The sequence below is a fragment of the Pavona decussata genome, unplaced genomic scaffold, assembly GCF_977016875.1.
Source record: "Pavona decussata unplaced genomic scaffold, jaPavDecu1.1 SCAFFOLD_48, whole genome shotgun sequence".
In the NCBI taxonomy this organism is placed as follows: Eukaryota; Metazoa; Cnidaria; class Anthozoa; order Scleractinia; family Agariciidae; genus Pavona; species Pavona decussata.
Genome location: NW_028145470.1, coordinates 3196111 through 3215483, shown reverse-complemented (window position 1 = coordinate 3215483; position 19373 = coordinate 3196111). Strand labels below are relative to the sequence as shown.

Below are 19373 nucleotides of genomic sequence, written 5' to 3'. Positions count from 1 at the left end.
GGAGAAGTTTTTAAATTATCAAGAAAATTCACCTTGGGTATCATATCCTTAATTCTCATGACCTCAGAGGTTAAACAAGCAGTGATATTACAAGGAGAAATTTGATGCTGATCATTGTTAGGGCTTAAAGGGTTAGAGAACAAAACTAAGCAGTTTTCGAGAAGAACCAAGTAATTCACCCGAACTAGGTGAAATGTCGAATCAGTGAAGTTCAAAAAGAGGTCTGAAGGTTTGACGTTTGTCTTCTTTTGTTCGTTGTCTCATATATGTATTATGCTCATGTTTTATTAGAATTCACCTAGAAATGTTCAGTAACTAGTGCAGCCAGACATGTTACTGGTCCGGGTTTTCTAATTGAGCTTTCGACGCCAGGAAAGCACTGAAGTTTTTACTCGACAATCACCTTCATTCGGGTGTAGATTTCGTAGTCTGCAGGCATAATTCCTGCTAAAATCCTCTGGCGTGATTGAGTGGTTCACGTCCATCACTGGCAAGGGTGTGTATTCCATGTGCACTCTAAGAGTGGCTGGTCGGAATGACTTTTCCAAGACTTGTTCTCTGGATGAAAAAAAATATTAAAAACTAAACAAAATCTATCGACTGCGACTTGAGATGTTTATTTTACTGTGTTGATGAGCAAACGACAAAAATCACGTCTGGAAAAGCAGAGCTAGCAAGAGTAAAGAACTTAGCCAATCGGAATTTGAGTCGCAACCACTGCCAGGCGCGGCAAAACATGTAACCAGTGTCTAGCACAGGAAAATATCCAACTGATGCTAAGCGCGGGAAAACATGGAAACATATGTGATACTAAGCGCAGGAGAGCATGCCACTGGTGTCAAGCGCGGGAAAACTTGTCACGGCCGGTGGCAAGCGCGGGAAAACATGTAGTGATACCAAGCGCGGAAAAACATGTAGTGATACCAAGCGCGGGAAAACATGCCACCGGTGTCAAGCGCGGGAAACACAAAAGTGATACCAAACGGCGTAAGTGAAGGCGCTGCTAGTTTTGCTTCTGATTGGTAAAACAGCAAATTTTCTCTTATAGGCTAGAGCAGAACAATTTTATCAGCCAATCTTAGAGTGCAGTGTGCAAAGACAGAAAGTACACTAAACCAATTCAAGTGAAAGGAGATGATAAAAATAACTATGGTGACTTACTGTTGAGGGTTGCTCTCCAAACACAGTGTAGAAAGCTGCAGGACGTGTTGAGCTATAGTGTACTTGGTGCCGAGTTTGCGTCTTCCTTTGAGTTTGATTACAAGCTGGAAAGGGAGAATTAAGAAAAAGATGGTTGAGGTGGAGCTCGGTGATACTGCAAGCAGATTGTGTTCAGTTTGGCTCGATAATGGGAACTTAAAAAAAATACGGAGTCCTCGTTAGGGTTTGGCAAATCTTGCTTTTAAAAGTGTGTCACGTTAAAATTCGAGTTACTGCGTGGGGTGCTTGTTTCACCTTCAAAACCCAATGGGATGAGGGGCGGGGGGGGGGGGGTGCGGAGATTCGTGTTTTGCAGACAAGTCGCTTACTAGGGACAAGGGCTCTTATTGAGTTTTGATCTCAACACCGCTAGTAACGATGATTTTATGGTAACCATTTTCGTGCGTATCGTCAATGTGATTATCTTACAATGACCATTATTTGAAACACGATCATTAAAATATGGGATTCCAGCGTTTTGATTGACTGAGCGGCCATAGGATTTCAGAAAAATAGCTGCCATTAAATCGACTTCTGGACGAGCTTGCAAAATGAAATTGAAAAAATATTCCACTATGAGATGATTATAGCCAACAAGCGCAAGTGGAGTAATTGATAATTATACTACTTATTACATTGCTATACGGAAATCTTATCTAAGTTATTTCCAAATACGACCGGCAGTAGACAGTGAGTAGTCCAATCACGTGTTCAAAATTTCAGTTCTTTTGTTCATTGTTCGTAGTCACGCGCTATGACGTGGACGGATGTCTGAATTTGGGCCCATCCGAAATCAGTACCACGTGCATTTGGTAGACCACTCGACTCGCGTTGGTTGTTCTACTTTTTGCTGTGCTACACCGTGCTGACGAGAGCCAACCAGCTCGAAACAGCTGTCCACGGTTGCCGCATTCTGTTGATTCTCGGTTTGGTCTCTATCATCTCGCTGTCCGATCAGCCTTTCAGAAATTTGTGTCAAATTATGCTGCCTACAGCGAACAATTGTGCTTGTTACTATGACAGGAGAATGTCCTGAATGTCTAAGTGCACTCCTTCCCCAGAGTAATCGGGGTATTAACCGGCACGCCTTCAGCCACTTGCCAGCACTTTAGAATCCAGCCTGCAGAGCTGTTATAGTAGCACAGCGCCACCCAACTTTAAAATCAGTTGGTGTATTTAACTGCTTTTGTTCACAACGTGGCAAAGGTCACCATTAACGAAAAAAAACAAAACTGTTATAACGTTATTGCATATTACTTCATTTTCTTTGAAATGTACCTTTGTGCCTACTTTGTAGGGCCTCCTTAACAACTGGGTGTAAAAAAATTCGGATGTGCTTTTAGGCAAAGTTACATTTGAGTGTGCTAAATCATTGATTGTCATGTCTTGTGCTCTTATTGATCTTACGGAAGTTGTACTCAATTGTCGCTCTGTTCTTCCTCTTTACTTCAAGAAACTCATTAATAATTCATAAGCCCATTGACCTATCAAATGGTCGATAATACATCACGTGCAGTGACTTGATATTGATAAACATCCTCCTTATTAGTATGCGGTGTTTTATCAGCTGATAAAACACTCCTCATTAGTATGCGGTTTTTTTCTCGTATGCTAATTTCCAACGTTCACAAAAGCATAATTGTTGTGAACTCTATTGACACACGCTTTTCCAATTTGTTTTTGAAGCCGTTCAAAAAAACTCGCAGCACGTGTCTGCTCGTTTTTTTTTTTTTTAAATTACTTTACAGAACTACTGGAAATTCCTTTGAATCATAATTATTTACTCAAGCGATGGGGTGCATCTCTGCAGACCTCAACCACATTGACGGTATGATAATTCTATAGCAATATTTGATGTTGCGAATTTAAGAAGCTACTGTGTAATCTTTATTGTCTGTTATTTTGACTACATGTTAATAATACTAAACTGAACTGTTAAAATGGAGGCAGATTACACCTGATAGTCCACATAATCTTAATTGACTTTTAATAGATTCCATAGTAAACAGTTTTCACATGTCATTTTGCTAAAAGTTCACTTTGTAAGAGAAACAATACATTACAAAGTACACATGTTATATGTTTCATATATTTACGTTTATTTATTCATCTCTGACCGGTATATTACGAACTCACAATATGACCAGCTCCCAGTTGGCTTGATAGCTCAGTTGGTAGAGGACTGCACCGGCATCGCAGAGGTCATGGGTTCGAATCCCGTTCAAGCCTGATTTTTTTTCAGGCTTTCTTTTCGCAACTGCTTAAGTTGCGTACTAACCGCGAGGATCTTTCTTCTATTTGAAAGTTCACATTTCTTATCTGTGTAATGTTTGTCTTCAACACATGCATTGCCAACGAGTGTATGAAACGTTATCAAAGGCCTCTCAATTTCATTGCATCGAGACATCTCCTTGTCGATAGCTGGCGTCGGTTGGCAATAGCCCAATTTCGAAATATTAAAATTCAGCCTGAAACAATAGCATCACTTTGAGGCTCCGGGGAATAAATTGTAGAGTTTATAAGGTTTATTCCCTGGAGCCTCACAGTGGTGTGTATTGTTTCAGGCTGAATTTGATTGGTGTATTTGCATAGGTGTGTCTCCTGCGTCAAAGCGGTAGCCCTGTTGTCTCTTCTTTCATTGCCTTTTAAGTTCATCACTGTCTTCCTTCTAAAACAGCGTAAACCCAGCGCTTGTCGAAACTCTGGAATCCTCAGTGCATACACGATTGGATTGACGAAGCAATTGGAAAAGTTTAAAATAACCGCGATGCGCAGTGCGGTTTTAAACGTACTGAAAGCGTAGGAAAAATTTAAAATGAGTACACTAATGAATGGAACCCACGAAAGCAGAGCAATAACAGATACAAACAGCAAAGTTTTTGTCAAGCGTTGGTTTTGTGAGGCCCTGTTTTGGTGCTGGGAAGCAAAACGCCTTTGTTGAAATTTTCTCCATATACCGATGTTACATCCGCATACGATGAATAGTAGAATAGAAAAGTATAGCAGAATCAAATGAAAACAAATGTATGCTAGTATCAAAGCATCGTCTGCATGTGCAGTTGAAGTGAAAAAGCTTACGATGAAAATTGCGGAAACAGTTATGCTGAATGTCCATACCATAAAAATCACATTGCGGTACGATCGTTTCGAAAGAGTTCGGTGCTCCAGCGGCCAATACACAGCGTAAAATCTCTCAACTGATATTGCAGTTGCAGAGAGCAAAGAGCCCTGTAGGAAAACAGTGTCCGCCGTGAAAACGAAAATGAATGTGTAAGAATGCGTTTGCCCACTTGGTGTCCATAGTTGATAGTCGACCCCAATGATGTAGAAAAGGGCTGGTAGAAGTACAGCTCCCAGCATGAGATCGGCAACCGCCATATTTATAACCAGAAATAAACTCTTCTTGCGAAGTTTCTTGCTCATGGCATAGAGAACAATTGTGAGCACGTTTCCTCCGACAATCAAGACACCTTCAAACGCTAAAGCGCTGCACAATGCGATTCCTTCTGCTTTGAAAGTAAGATAAGAAGTTGCGTTTTTCGATCCAGTTTTAGCTGATGTGGTCGTCATTTTTTAGATAGTTAACTAAACGTTGAAACGTTTCAATACTTTGACTACCAGAATGGAACTAACTATCAAGTGGTTGCTCTATTTATTTCAGTTGTGAATTCACTAAGACCGCTTAATAGGGCGGTAAAGTGATTGCGTCAATAAGGCGTAGAAACGGCGTTCCCGCCTTGAGGATGTTGAATTCAGGATTTCCGCCTGTAGATTCTAGAGAGGAAAGAAATCAACTCCATTCTTGAAAGGAACAACTCGTGATCTGTGCTAGCAATTTTGGAAACAAAAGATGCGAGAACTTGAAAAACGTTAGCCTAACATTTTCCAACTTTCACTGAATCCATTCCGACCTACTCTGTCTCTGGCCAGAGGCACTAATCGACAGTTTTATTGCACTGGGGTGATAATTTATAACAAAACCAGACAATTATATATATATTTATATTTTTTTGTTTCTGTTGACAGACAAACATTTTTGGGTTTTGAAATGACATCAAATTCGCGTAATACTTCCCCTTTAAAGTCTTTAAAGTGACTTAGATCTATGGTGATAGAATACGAAGTTTACTAAACTCAAAAGAAGCTAGACAAGTTTAATATTCCGACTGCATGAAACGTAAAGACAGCAAAATCCGCAATGACAATAGGAAAATTGCAATTTTAAATACCGTGACCCGCGGCCTTATACTGAGTCATACCTAAGGAGAACTCAGAATTTAGCTTAATCTTGTTGAAAAAGCGTGACGGAAATTCGATCATCATTCAGCTCGTGTGGTAATTTGCACGTTACTTTCAATTTACCTTCCAATTTACTTCGGTCCTTTTAAGGGGAAATGCTCTCAGTGTGATTTCAAGCTAAGGTGTGTTTGTGTGACCAATGGGAAGTCCTTAATAAGTATCCCGTGCTTAAAGGGAAGTCATTCCAAGGGAAGTGAAAACAATAATTTATGGCTTGTTTTTCTGATGTGCTAAGGGAAGTCCAGCTTTTCAGTCATTAAAAATTTGGATTAGGATTGTCGGATTTCCGGCATTTGGCAGCGCAGCATGCATGCAGGGTTATCAGCCGATAACCTTTCTCCGAGGCTCGTAATCTGCTCCGGCCAAGTATGGTGAACAAATGCGTCAGTGAGAAATGAACTATACAAAACCAAGGGTGCTCTTCATTTGTCAGCACTGGTCGGCCAGATTAGTCAGTTCGTAAACGGAATGTACCAATTTGAAGGATAAGTTTTGGCCTCGTCTTTCGAATTTCTTCAAAATAGCCCGTACCATTTTCGGAGTGATTATTTTTAAGATTTTACAGTAGCACCCCTTCAAAATGACGCATTCGATTTACAGACTGGCCGGTCTGGTCTTGCCGGCCGGTTCTGTCAAACTCTCCGTGACTCTTTAAGTTAAACAGAGATTCCGACACTGTTACTGAAAGGCAAATCAGACTGGATTAATTGAATGGTTGAATTGTTTTAGATCTCAAACAACACAGAAAAAGGAAGAAATAGTGATTCAACGCGATCAAACCAGGAGTACACTAAACGGTTCGTTGGCTTTCCACTTTTGGAATGATGTTGAGAACGGCACCTCTAACAGCGAAAATAATCTTCAGAAATTGTGAATCAAAGCTGTATTATTACAAGATTAAGAAAACCTGAAAACTGCCACTACTCATAGTCCTCGTTTTGCAATGGGATCTTTCCGTAAGAACTTCTCAGGACTTAGGTCAAAGTTACAAAAATTAGCGTGACGGAAAGTAACCCTCCAGTTCCCCTGTTCAGTAGACACGGCAGCTTCATAAGTTACAATTTTATTCACGTCAGCTTCTGTACCCTTCTCAGCGCAGTACCTAGTTATGTAGTCTTTAAAATTCATATCTATCCAAACTGAACTTCGTTAATTAGCATTAATATAAACAAAGCGGAAAGCAATTTGCTGTGAATTTAATGCTAGGTGTGTTTATGTGACGTACAGGAAGACGATACAAATCCCGCTGAAAGGAAGATCATTACTAGTTCTAAATTTGTTTATATGCTTAAGGGAAATTCTACTTGATCAGTTATCATTCCCTTCCTTCCAAACCTGCTACAAATACACTGGATTACCGCAGGCCTTAAAAAAACCCAGTTAACTCTGAAAGACATTTATAATCGTGCAAGCTAATTCTATTTAGCATACCTCAGTGACCGACTATCACGTAAACGCGTAATCTGATTGGCTACACAGGTGCCGTCTATCGATCGACAGACGGCAGTTTGTCAGAGCGCGCGCGATCTAGCATGCATCATTGCACAAATATATCAAAATTTATGAAATAAAAGATTTTTGGCTTCATAAATCGATCACTGAGGTATGCTAAAACAATTAGACGGCTCGCTCTCGGTTTCTCGGCCGATAGAAACCTCGAGCTCGCCATCTAATTGTTAAAAAAGGCTAAAATACGCGCGAGGGAGTCGCGCAGGTTTGTCACTCCTTATTTACACAATGTGGCCGTATGTCCTCCCGAAGAAGAACCTTTAACATAGAGAGTTTTCTTTTATTTTAGTTAAGCTGATTTATTTTATATTAGAAATGACAACATGAAAATTATTAGCATCAAGTGGAAACTCGGAGAAAAAAAATCCGAGCTCGAGATAGGATTTGAACTGACGACCCTCCGTGATCTAGTCGGATCATACTCTAACCACCTAACCAGGTGTTTTTTTTATAATTTAGTCTGTCTCATTTTCAGTTTTCATGTATATTTTTTGAAAATTTCCGGGATGTTCCGAAACGTTCCGAGATGTTCCGGATTTTATCGACGTCCCTTACAAACAACTTCTTCATAGCTGTTGTCTTGAACTTCCTCTACCCCATTATTTGTAAAAATCCATGTCGGTAATCAAATTTATAACACGTAGATGATCTTCTTCCATCAGTTCAGTTGATACTGTTCGTGCGCCTGGTTTAGACGCTAGCTGGAGATAGCTGGATCACGGATGGTGTTGTTGTATCGTTGTTGATCTCTGCCAACAAAATGACTTCCCTGTTGTCTCCACCTCTTTTATTACCTTCTATGTTTATCGCCCCTTGCCTACCAAAACAGCACAAACGCAACGCTTGTCGAAACTCAGGAATTCTCAGTGCGTACACGATTGGATTGATAAAAAGGTTGGCAAAGTTTAAACCCACGGCAGTGAAAAATATTGTAGGGGAGCTGATGTAAGACTCAGATTGAAAGCGTAAATAGTTGACAGTAATCACAGGGAACCACGATAGCAAAGCAATGACAGCTACGAACAACAAAGTTTTTGTTAAGCGTTGGTTTTGTAAGGCTCTGTTTTGCTGTTTTGGAGCAATACTTCTGTGCTGAAATTTTCTCCAAATACCGACGTTACAGCTGCATACGATGATTAACAGAATCTAAAGGTATGACATCAAAACGTAAATCGCATGTTTATGTGTAGCGAATAAATTCAACTCGATGAAAATCGTGGAAACAATGATACATATTGTCCACACTATAAAAATAATAATTCGGTATGCTCTTATCGAGAGTGTTCTGTGTTTCAGTGGCCAATAGATAGCGTAAAATCTTTCCATTGATATAAGAGCTGCAGAAAGCAATGACGCTTGTAAGAAAATGGTGTCCACGATGTTGAAGAAAATGTAAAAATCAATGCGTACACTCCAGAGGTTGTAGACGTCCCCAACCTCGACAATTCGACGGGGTAGTAACACGGCTCCCAGTATTAGATCAGCAAGCGCCATATTGATAACCAAAAATAAGCTTCTCTTACGAAGTCTTTGGTTGAGGAGGAAGAGAACTATTGTGAGCAAGTTTCCCACGACAATTAAGACAGCTTCTATGATGAAAGTTGTCCAGAGTGCGATCCCTTCCACTTTAGAGGGAAGTTCTTCCGTAGATGACGAAAAGGTATTGTTCAAGGCAATGGTACCTGATATATTTTCCATTTTTATCACTTTAACTAAACTAAAACGACGAAAAGGTTTTCACTTATGTCAAAGTTACAAAAATTAGCGTGACGAAACGTAACCCTCCAGTTTCTCTGTTCAGTAGACACGGCAGCTTCATAAGTTACAATTTTATTCACGTCAGCTTCTGTGCCCTTTTCAGCACAGTACCTTGTTATGTAGTCTTTAAATTCATATCTATCCAAACTGAACTTCTTTAATTAGCATTAATATAAACAAAGCGGAAAGCAATTTGCTGTGAATTTAATGCTAGGTGTGTTTATGTGACGTAGAGGAAGACGATACAAATCCCGCTGAAAGGAAGATCATTCCTAGTTCTAAATTAAAGGTCATCTGGTTTGTTTATATGCTTAAGGGAAATTCTACTTGATCAGTTATCATTCCCTTCCTTTCAAACCCGCTACAAATACACCGAATTACCGCAGGCCTTAAAAATAACCCCAGTTAACTCTGAAAGACAGTATCATGCAAGCTAATTCTACAAAGGCGAAAACACGCGCGAGGGAGTCGCGCAGGTTTGTCACTCCTTATTTACACAATGTGGCCGTATGTCCTCCCGAAGAAGAACCTTTTACATAGAGAGTTTTCTTTTATTTTAGTTAAGCTGATTTATTTTATATTAGAAATGACAACATGAAAATTTTTAGCATCAAATGGAAACTCGGAGAAAAAAAATCCGAGCTCGAGATAGGATTTGAACCCACGACCCTCCTTGATCTAGTCGGATCATTCTCTAACCACCTAACCAGGTGTTTTTTTATAATTTAGTCTGTCTCATTTTCAGTTTTCATGTATATTTTTTTTTAAATTTCCGAGATGTTCCGGATTTTATCGACGGCCCTTACAAACAACTTCTTCATAGCTGTTGTCCTGAACTTCCTCTACCCCATTATTTGTAAAAATCCATGTCGGTAATCAAATTTATAACACGTAGATGATCTTCTTCCATCAGTTCAGTTGATACTGTTCATGCGCCTGGTTTAGACGCTAGCTGGAGATAGCTGGATCACGGGTGGTGTTGTTTTATCGTTGTTGATCTCTGCCAACAAAATGACTTCCCTGTTGTCTCCACCTCTTTTATTACCTTCTATGTTTATCGCCCCTTGCCTACCAAAACAGCACAAACGCAACGCTTGTCGAAACTCAGGAATTCTCAGTGCGTACACGATTGGATTGATAAAAAGGTTGGCAAAGTTTAAACCCACGGCAGTGAAAAATATTGTAGGGAAGCTGATGTAAGACTCAGATTGAAAGCGTAAATAGTTGACAGTAATCACAGGGAACCACGATAGCAAGGCAATGGCAGACACGAACAACAAGGTTTTTGTCAAGCGTTGGTTTTGTAAGGCTCTGTTTTGTTGCTGTGAAGCGATACTTCTGTGCTGAAATTTTCTCCAAATACCGATGTTACAGCTGCATACGATGATTAACAGAATCGAAAGGTATGACACCAAAGCGTAAATCGCATGTTTATGTGTAGCGAATAAATTCAACACGATGAAAATCGTGGAAACAATGACACATATTGTCCACATTACAAAAATAATAATTCGGTATGCTCTTATCGAGAGTGGTCTGTGTTTCAGTGGCCAATAGATAGCGTAAAATCTTTCCATTGATATAAGAGCTGCAGAAAGCAACGAGGCTTGTAAGAATATGGTGTCCACAATGTTGAAGAAAATGGAAAAATCAATGTGCGCACTTTTTGTCCAGAGGTTGTAGACGTCCCCAACCTCGACAATTCGAGCGGGTAGTAACACGGCTCCCAGTATTAGATCAGCAACCGCCATATTGATAACCAAAAATAAGCTCTTCTTACGAAGTCTTTGGTTGAGAAGGAAGAGAACTATTGTGAGCAAGTTACCCACGACAATGAAGACAGCTTCTATGATGAAAGTTGTGCAGAGTGCGATCCCTTCCACTTTGGAGGGTAGTTCTTCCGTAGATGACGAAAAGGTATTGTTCAAGGCAATGGTACCTGATATATTTTCCATTTTTATCACTTTAACTAAATTAAAACGACGAAAAGGTTTTCACTTATGTCAAACGGTTACAAAAATTAGCGTGACGAAGCGTAACCCTCCAGTTTCTCTGTTCAGTAGACACGGCAGCTTCATAAGTTACAATTTTATTCACGTCAGCTTCTGTGCCCTTTTCAGCACAGTACCTTGTTATGTAGTCTTTAAATTCATATCTATCCAAACTGAACTTCTTTAATTAGCATTAATATAAACAAAGCGGAAAGCAATTTGCTGTGAATTTAATGCTAGGTGTGTTTATGTGACGTAGAGGAAGACGATACAAATCCCGCTGAAAGGAAGATCATTCCTAGTTCTAAATTAAAGGTCATCTGGTTTGTTTATATGCTTAAGGGAAATTCTATTTGATCAGTTATCATTCCCTTCCTTTCAAACCCGCTACAAATACACCGAATTACCGCAGGCCTTAAAAATAACCCCAGTTAACTCTGAAGGACAGAATTATGCAAGCTAATTCTATAAAGGCGAAAACACGCGCGAGGGAGTCGCGCAGGTTTGTCACTCCTTATTTACACAATGTGGCCGTATGTCCTCCCGAAGAAGAACCTTTTACATAGAGAGTTTTCTTTTATTTTAGTTAAGCTGATTTATTTTATATTAGAAATGACAACATGAAAATTTTTAGCATCAAATGGAAACTCGGAGAAAAAAAATCCGAGCTCGAGATAGGATTTGAACCCACGACCCTCCTTGATCTAGTCGGATCATACTCTAACCACCTAACCAGGTTTTTTTTTTTATAATTTAGTCTGTCTCATTTTCAGTTTTCATGTATATTTTTTGAAAATTTCCGGGATGTTCCGAAATGTTCCGAGATGTTCCGGATTTTATCGACGTCCTTTACAAACAACTTCTTCATAGCTGTTGTCTTGAACTTCCTCTACCCCATTATTCACGGTAAAAATACATGTCGGTAATCAAATTTATAACATGTAGATGATCTTCTTCCATCAGTTCAGTTGATACTGTTCATGCACCTGGTTTAGACGCTAGCTGGAGATAGCTGGATCACGGGTGGTGTTGTATCGTTGTTGATCTCTGCCAACAAAATGACTTCCCTGTTGTCTCCACCTCTTCTATTACCTTCTATGTTTATCGCCCCTTGCCTACCAAAACAGCAAAAACGCAGCGCTTGTCGAAACTCAGGAATTCTCAGTGCGTACACGATTGGATTGATTTAAGAGTTGGCAAAGTTTAAACTGACGGCAGTGAAAAATATTGTAGGCGAGCTGATGTAAGACTCAGACTGAAAGCGTAAATAGTTGACAGTAATCACAGGGAACCACGATAGCACGGCAATGGCAGACACGAACAACAAGGTTTTTGTCAAGCGTTCATTTTGTAAGGCTCTGTTTTGTTGCTGTGAAGCGATACTTCTGTGCTGAAATTTTCTCCAAATACCGACGTTACAGCTGCATACGATGATTAACAGAATCGAAAGGTATGACATCAAAGCGTAAATCGCATGTTTATATGTAGTGAATAAACTCAACACGATAAAAATCGTGGAAACAATGATACATATTGTCCACACTATAAAAATAATAATTCGGTATGCTCGTATTGACATTGTTCTGTGTTTCAGCGGCCAATAGATAGCGTAAAATCTTTCCATTGATATAAGAGCTGCAGAAAGCAATGACGCTTGTAAGAAAATGGTGTCCACAATGTTAAAGAAAATGTAAAAATCAATGTGTATACTCCAGAGGTTGTAGACGTCCCCAACCTCGACAATTCGAGCGGGTAGAAATACGGCTCCCAGTATTAGATCAGCAACCGCCATATTGATAACCAAAAATAAACTCTTCTTACGAAGTCTTTTGTTGAGCAGGAAGAGAACTATTGTGAGCAAGTTTCCCACGGCAATTAAGACAGCTTCTATGATGAAAGTTGAGCAGAGTGCGATTCCTTCCACTTTAGAGGGAAGTTCCTCCGTAGATGACGAAAAGGTATTCTTCAAGGAAATGGTACCTGATATATTTTCCATTTTTATCACTTTAACTAAATTAAAACGACGAAAAGGTTTTCACTTATGTCAAAGTTACAAAAATTAGCGTGACGAAACGTAACCCTCCAGTTTCTCTGTTCAGTAGACACGGCAGCTTCAGAAGTTACAATTTTATTCACGTCAGCTTCTGTGCCCTTTTCAGCACAGTACCTTGTTATGTAGTCTTTAAATTCATATCTATCCAAACTGAACTTCTTTAATTAGCATTAATATAAACAAAGCGGAAAGCAATTTGCTGTGAATTTAATGCTAGGTGTGTTTATGTGACGTAGAGGAAGACGATACAAATCCCGCTGAAAGGAAGATCATTCCTAGTTCTAAATTAAAGGTCATCTGGTTTGTTTATATGCTAAAGGGAAATTCTACTTGATCAGTTATCATTCCCTTCCTTTCAAACCCGCTACAAATACACCGAATTACCGCAGGCCTTAAAAATAACCCCAGTTAACTCTGAAAGACAGAATTATGCAAGCTAATTCTATAAAGGCGAAAACACGCGCGAGGGAGTCGCGCAGGTTTGTCACTCCTTATTAACACAATGTGGCCGTATGTCCTCCCGAAGAAGAACCTTTTACATAGAGAGTTTTCTTTTATTTTAGTTAAGCTGATTTATTTTATATTAGAAATGACAACATGAAAAATTTTAGCATCAAATGGAAACTCGGAGAAAAAAAAAATCCGAGCTCGAGATAGGATTTGAACCCACGACCCTCCTTGATCTAGTCGGATCATACTCTAACCACCTAACCAGTTTTTTTTTTATAATTTAGTCTGTCTCATTTTCAGTTTTCATGTATATTTTTTTTTAAATTTCCGAGATGTTCCGAAATGTTCCGAGATGTACCGGATTTTATCGAAGTCCCTTACAAACCACTTCTTCATAGCTGTTGTCTTGAACTTCCTCTACCCCATTATTTGTAAAAATCCATGTCGGTAATCAAATTTATAACACGTAGATGATCTTCTTCCATCAGTTCAGTTGATACTGTTCATGCGCCTGGTTTAGACGCTAGCTGGAGATAGCTGGATCACGGGTGGTGTTGTTGTATCGTTGTTGATCCCTGCCAACAAAATGACTTCCCTGTTGTCTCCACCTCTTCTATTACCTTCTATGTTTATCGCCCCTTGCCTACCAAAACAGCACAAACGCAGCGCTTGTCGAAACTCAGGAATTCTCAGTGCGTACACGATTGGATTGATAAAAAGGTTGGCAAAGTTTAAACCCACGGCAGTGAAAAATATTGCAGGCGAGCTGATGTAAGACTCAGACTGAAAGCGTAAATAGTTGACAGTAATCACAGGGAACCACGATAGCAAGGCAATGGCAGACACGAACAACAAGGTTTTTGTCAAGCGTTCATTTTGTAAGGCTCTTTTTTGCTGTTGTGAAGCAATACTTCGGTGCTGAAATTTTCTCCAAATACCGATGTTACAGCTGGATACGATGATTAACAGAATCGAAAGGTATGATATCAAAGCGTAAATCGCATGTTTATGTGTAGTGAATAAACTCAACACGATAAAAATAGTGGAAACAATGATACATATTGTCCACACTACAAAAATAATAATTCGGTATGCTCGTATCGAGAGTGTTCTGTGTTTCAGTGGCCAATAGATAGCGTAAAATCTTTCCATTGATATAAGAGCTGCAGAAAGCAATGACGCTTGTAAGAAAATGGTGTCCACAATGTTAAAGAAAATGTAAAAATCAATGTGTACACTCCAGAGGTTGTAGACGTCCCCAACCTCGACAATTCGAGCGGGTAGAAATACTGCTGACCCAGTGCTGTCAATAAGGGCCGGTAGCCGGCCAAAACAGCCGGCTACTGGCCAATCTTCGGCCGGCTACTTTCTTCTCACTTTACAGTTAATTTTGGTAAGAAACTTAAAATAAGGAAAAGATCCAACAAAAATAATTGTGAGACATCCGCCTCAAACGTCTGCGTCGAAATAAAGGCGCATTTCAGGAGTTTTAAACGTGTTTACTTTTGCCACGCGCGATGGAAATTGATCGAAGGGGTCGTGGAATGCCTGCGACATTTTTTAGAGTCCAGCAAGAAACCGGCTTAAAATAATGACAAGATCACGAAAAAATAAGCTAAAATAATTGTAAAACATCTGGCTCAAACGTCTGGGTCTAAGTAAAGGCACATTTCAGGAGTTTTAAACGTGTTAACCTTTCGGTGGAAGTATAAAAAGTTGAAGCAGATCGAGGTGATCGAAGGGTCGTGGAACGCCTGGGACATTTTCACAAGACTAGATCCCAGGCTTTCGCATGTCAGAAGAAAGTGCATATGAATCTGATATGGACAACATACTTTAACTTCAGTATTGTTAGCAATTAGTGTACACCAGGTCGCCAAAGGGCAAAGTCAAAAGGATAACATGAACTTAAAACATTGAATGTATTTTTTTGAATCAGCATTTGAAGCTTTATCATTTCACTCTTTTCCAAAAGCCAGTGATTGAGATTTTGAGGAAAAGAACGGTTGTAATAAACATAGAATACGGTTAATATAGTCTTAATTTTGATTGTTCTTAAGGCCCAAATACTGTCTGGAAAACGTTGAAAAAAGCATTTCAAAGCATCTAAATTTCAAAATTTTCCGGGGGAGCATGCCCCTAGACTCCCCTAGGAAGCTTGTGCCTTTGGCACTTGAAAAGTAGGCTGCCGCCTACTTTCCCAGTGGGGACGTCTACTTCAAAACTTATTGACAGCACTGCGGCTCCCAGTATTAGATCAGCAACTGCCATATTGATAACCAAAAATAAACTCTTCTTACGAAGTCTTTGGTTGAGCAGGAAGAGAACTATTGTGAGCAAGTTTCCCACGACAATGAAGACAGCTTCTATGATGAAAGTTGAGCAGAGTGCGATTCCTTCCACTTTAGAGGGAAGTTCCTCCGTAGATGACGAAAAGGTATTCTTCAAGGAAATGGTACCTGATATCAGTTTCCATTTTTATCACTTTAACTAAATTAAAACGACGAAAAGGTTTTCACTTATGTCAAAGTTACAAAAATTAGCGTGACGAAACGTAACCCTCCAGTTTCCCTGTTCAGTAGACACGGCAGCTTCAGAAGTTACAATTTTATTCACGTCAGCTTCTGTGCCCTTTTCAGCACAGTACCTTGTTATGTAGTCTTTAAATTCATATCTATCCAAACTGAACTTCTTTAATTAGCATTAATATAAACAAAGCGGAAAGCAATTTCCTGCTAATTTAATGCCAGGTGTGTTTACGTGACGTTGAGGAAGACGATACAAATCCCGCTGAAAGGAAGATCGTTCCTAATTCTAAATTAAAGGTCATCTGGTTTGTTATGCTTAAGGGAAATTCTACTTAATCAGTCATCATTCCCTTCCTTCCAAACCAGCTACAAATACACCGGATTATCGCAGGCCTTAAAAAACCCAGTTTACTCTGAAAGACATTTATAATCGTGCAAGCTAATTCTATAAAGGCGAAAACACGCGCGAGGGAGTCGCGCAGGTTTGTCCGGCACTCCTTATTTACACAATGTGGCCCGGGATGTCCTCCCGAAGAAGAACCTTTTACAGAGAGGTTTTTCTTTTATTTTAGTTAAGCTGATGTATTTTATATTAGAAATGACAACATGAAAAATTTTAGCATCTCGGAAAAAAAAAATCCGAGCTCGAGATAGGATTAGAACCCACGACCCTCCTTGATCTAGTCGGATCATACTCTAACCACCTAACTGTAGTTTTTTTTTATAATTTAGTTTTGTCTCGTTTTCAGTTCTCATGTAATTTTTTTTTCTAAATTTCCGGGATGTTCCGAAATGGTCCGGATTTTATCGACGTCCCTTACAAACTACTTCTTCATAGTATAGTTGTCTTAAACTTCCTCCACACCATTATTTGTAAAAATCCATGTCAGTGATCAAATTTATAACACGTAGATGATCTTCTTCCTTCAGTTCAGTTGATACTGTTCATGCGCCTGGTTTAGACGCTAGCTGGAGATAGCTGGATCACGGATGGTGTTGTTGTATCGTTGTTGATCTCTGCCAACAAAATGACTTCCCTATTGTCTCCACCTCTTCTATTACCTTCTATGTTTATCGCCCCTTGCCTACCAAAACAGCACAAACGCAGCGCTTGTCGAAACTCAGGAATTCTCAGTGCGTACACGATTGGATTGATAAAAGAGTTGGGAAAGTTTAAACCAACGGCAGTGAAAAATATTGTAGGGGAGCTGATGTAAGACTCAGACTGAAAGCGTAAATAGTTGACAGTAAGCACAGGGAACCACGATAGCAAGGCAATGGCAGACACGAACAACAAGGTTTTTGTCAAGCGTTGGTTTTGTAAGGCTCTGTTTTGTTGCTGTGAAGCGATACTTCTGTGCTGAAATTTTCTCCAAATACCGACGTTACAGCTGCATACGATGATTAACAGAATCGAAAGGTATATTATCAAAGCGTAAATCGCATGTTTATGTGTAGTGAATAAACTCAACACGATAAAAATAGTGGAAACAATGATACATATTGTCCACACTACAAAAATAATAATTCGGTATGCTCGTATCGAGTGTGTTCTGCGTTTCAGTGGCCAATAGATAGCGTAAAATCTCTCCATTGATATAAGAGCTGCAGAAAGCAACGAAGCTTGTAAGAAAATGGTGTCCACACTGTTCAAGAATATGTAAAAATTATTGTGCACGCTTTTTGTCCAGAGGTTGTAGACGTCCTCAACCTCGACAATTCGAGCGGGTAGAAACACGGCTCCCAGTATTAGATCAGCAACCGCCATATTGATAACCAAAATTAAACTCTTCTTACGAAGTCTTTGGTTGAGCAGGAAGAGAACTATTGTGAGCAAGTTTCCCACGACAATTAAGACAGCTTCTATGATGAAAGTTGAGCAGAGTGCGATTCCTTCCACTTTGGAGAGAAGTTCAGATTCCGTAGATGACGAAAAAGTATTGTTCAAGGCAATGGTAGCTGATATATTTTCCATTTTTATCACTTTAGCTAAAGGACGAAAATGTTTTCACTTTGATGTGCCCAAGCGAAGAACTTGGATATGTCAGTTCCTTGATAGCGGAGGTTCGATGTGTTTTCGCCGAGATGTTAAGTCAATTTTGATCCATATCCAATCATCGCTTACCAACCTGATCTTCATGTAATGTGTTTCACGCTGAATAGAATTTACTTTACCTTGTTTGGACAAGTGATAGCCGCTATGTTTTCAAAGATAAGCTCTAAATTGTTTCCAATTTTGTTGAGCGCAGGTGGAGAACTTGCACCACTCGGTTCCTTCCTTTAACGTCACCGTTGTTTAATTACCTGCCAGATACGATAATAAGCCTAAATTCCCAACCGATCATTGCACACCGACCCGATCATTTGTAAGATGGTTAATTAAACTATTTTTTTAGTTTGTTGCAGGCGACTAAAAAAGTCAACAAAGTGCATTGAGTCATTGATCAGTTTAATTTGCCCTTAACATTTACCTTATCTGCATACAGGTGATATACCAGTAGAGACACATGATCAGTCCAAGGAGTCTCTCCTGTCACCTCCCTAGTGCGTCGTTTTTGACCGTCAATCCTCACCGAACACCAGTAAGGGTCATCTAAAAACGAGAAACAAGCAGACGTGGAACTTTAGGGCGGGAAATTACTGGTTCCGTGACGGACCTATTTCATTGTGACGTAGAACATTTTGGCGCGAAATAATTGGAAGCGGTGACAATCCAGTGCATTGATTACGGGGGGAAATAATTGGAAGCCGTGACAGACCTAGTGCATTGATTATGGCGGGAAATAATTGGAAGCCGTGACACACCTGGTATATCAATTATGGCGGGAAATAATTGGAAGCCGTGACACACCTGGTATATCAATTATGGCGGGAAATAATTGGAAGCCGTGACACACCTGGTATATCAATTATGGCGGGAAATAATTGGAAGCCGTGACACACTTAGTGCATTGATTATGGCGGGAAATAATTGGAAGCCGTGACACACCTGGTATATCAATTATGGCGGGAAATAATTGGAAGCCGTGACACACCTGGTATATCAATTATGGCGGGAAATAATTGGAAGCCGTGACACACCTGGTATATCAATTATGGCGGGAAATAATTGGAAGCCGTGACACACCTGGTATATCAATTATGGCGGGAAATAATTGGAAGCCGTGACACACCTGGTATATCAATTATGGCGGGAAATAATTGGAAACCGTGACACACTTAGTGCATTGATTATTGCGGGAAATAATGGTAAGCCGTGACACACTTAGTGCATTGAATATGGCGGGAAATAATTATTGTAAGCGGTGACACACTTAGTGCATTGATTATGGCGGGAAATAATTGGAAGCCGTGACAGACCTAGTTCACTAATTATGGCGGGAAATAATTAGAAGGCGTGACACACTGAGTGCATTGATTATGGCGGGAAATAATTGGAAGCCGCGACAGACGTAGTTCACTAATTATGGCGGGAAATAATTGGAAGCCGTGACACACTTAGTGCATCGATTGTGGCGGGAAATAATTGGAAGCCGTGACAGCCTAGTGCCCTTTGGAGGAAATGATAGGGAACTATGTCAAGCA

General features: G+C 39.8%; 3 protein-coding genes and 1 pseudogene across 4 annotated transcripts in view; all 4 read right to left on the bottom strand.

The window, feature by feature from the left end:
* The window catches only part of LOC146481802 (uncharacterized), a 45672-nt gene that overhangs the window by 15341 nt on the left and 10958 nt on the right, over positions 1-19373 (bottom strand). For both annotated transcript variants that reach the window (XM_085107850.1, XM_085107851.1), the window contains exons 8-10: positions 18260-18381; positions 1162-1265; positions 404-558 (exon numbers count right to left, since the gene is read on the bottom strand). In XM_085107850.1, the coding sequence (XP_084963976.1) occupies positions 404-558; positions 1162-1265; positions 18260-18381 (381 nt within the window). The remainder of the gene's footprint in view (positions 1-403; positions 559-1161; positions 1266-18259; positions 18382-19373) is intronic.
* Positions 3165-4972, bottom strand: LOC146481805 (adenosine receptor A3-like). Its single transcript, XM_085107614.1, has one exon. It carries the CDS (start codon positions 4768-4770, stop codon positions 3664-3666), a length of 1107 nt encoding a protein of 368 aa, XP_084963740.1. The 5' UTR covers positions 4771-4972; the 3' UTR covers positions 3165-3663.
* Positions 6623-9404, bottom strand: LOC146481804 (trace amine-associated receptor 1-like; annotated as a pseudogene).
* LOC146481803 (rhodopsin-like) lies at positions 13217-18175 on the bottom strand. Its single transcript, XM_085107932.1, has 2 exons — positions 17500-18175; positions 13217-14523 (listed from the first exon to the last, which is right to left on the bottom strand). The coding sequence occupies exons 1-2, from the start codon at positions 17761-17763 to the stop codon at positions 13777-13779; spliced, it is 1011 nt and encodes a 336-aa protein (XP_084964058.1). The 5' UTR covers positions 17764-18175; the 3' UTR covers positions 13217-13776.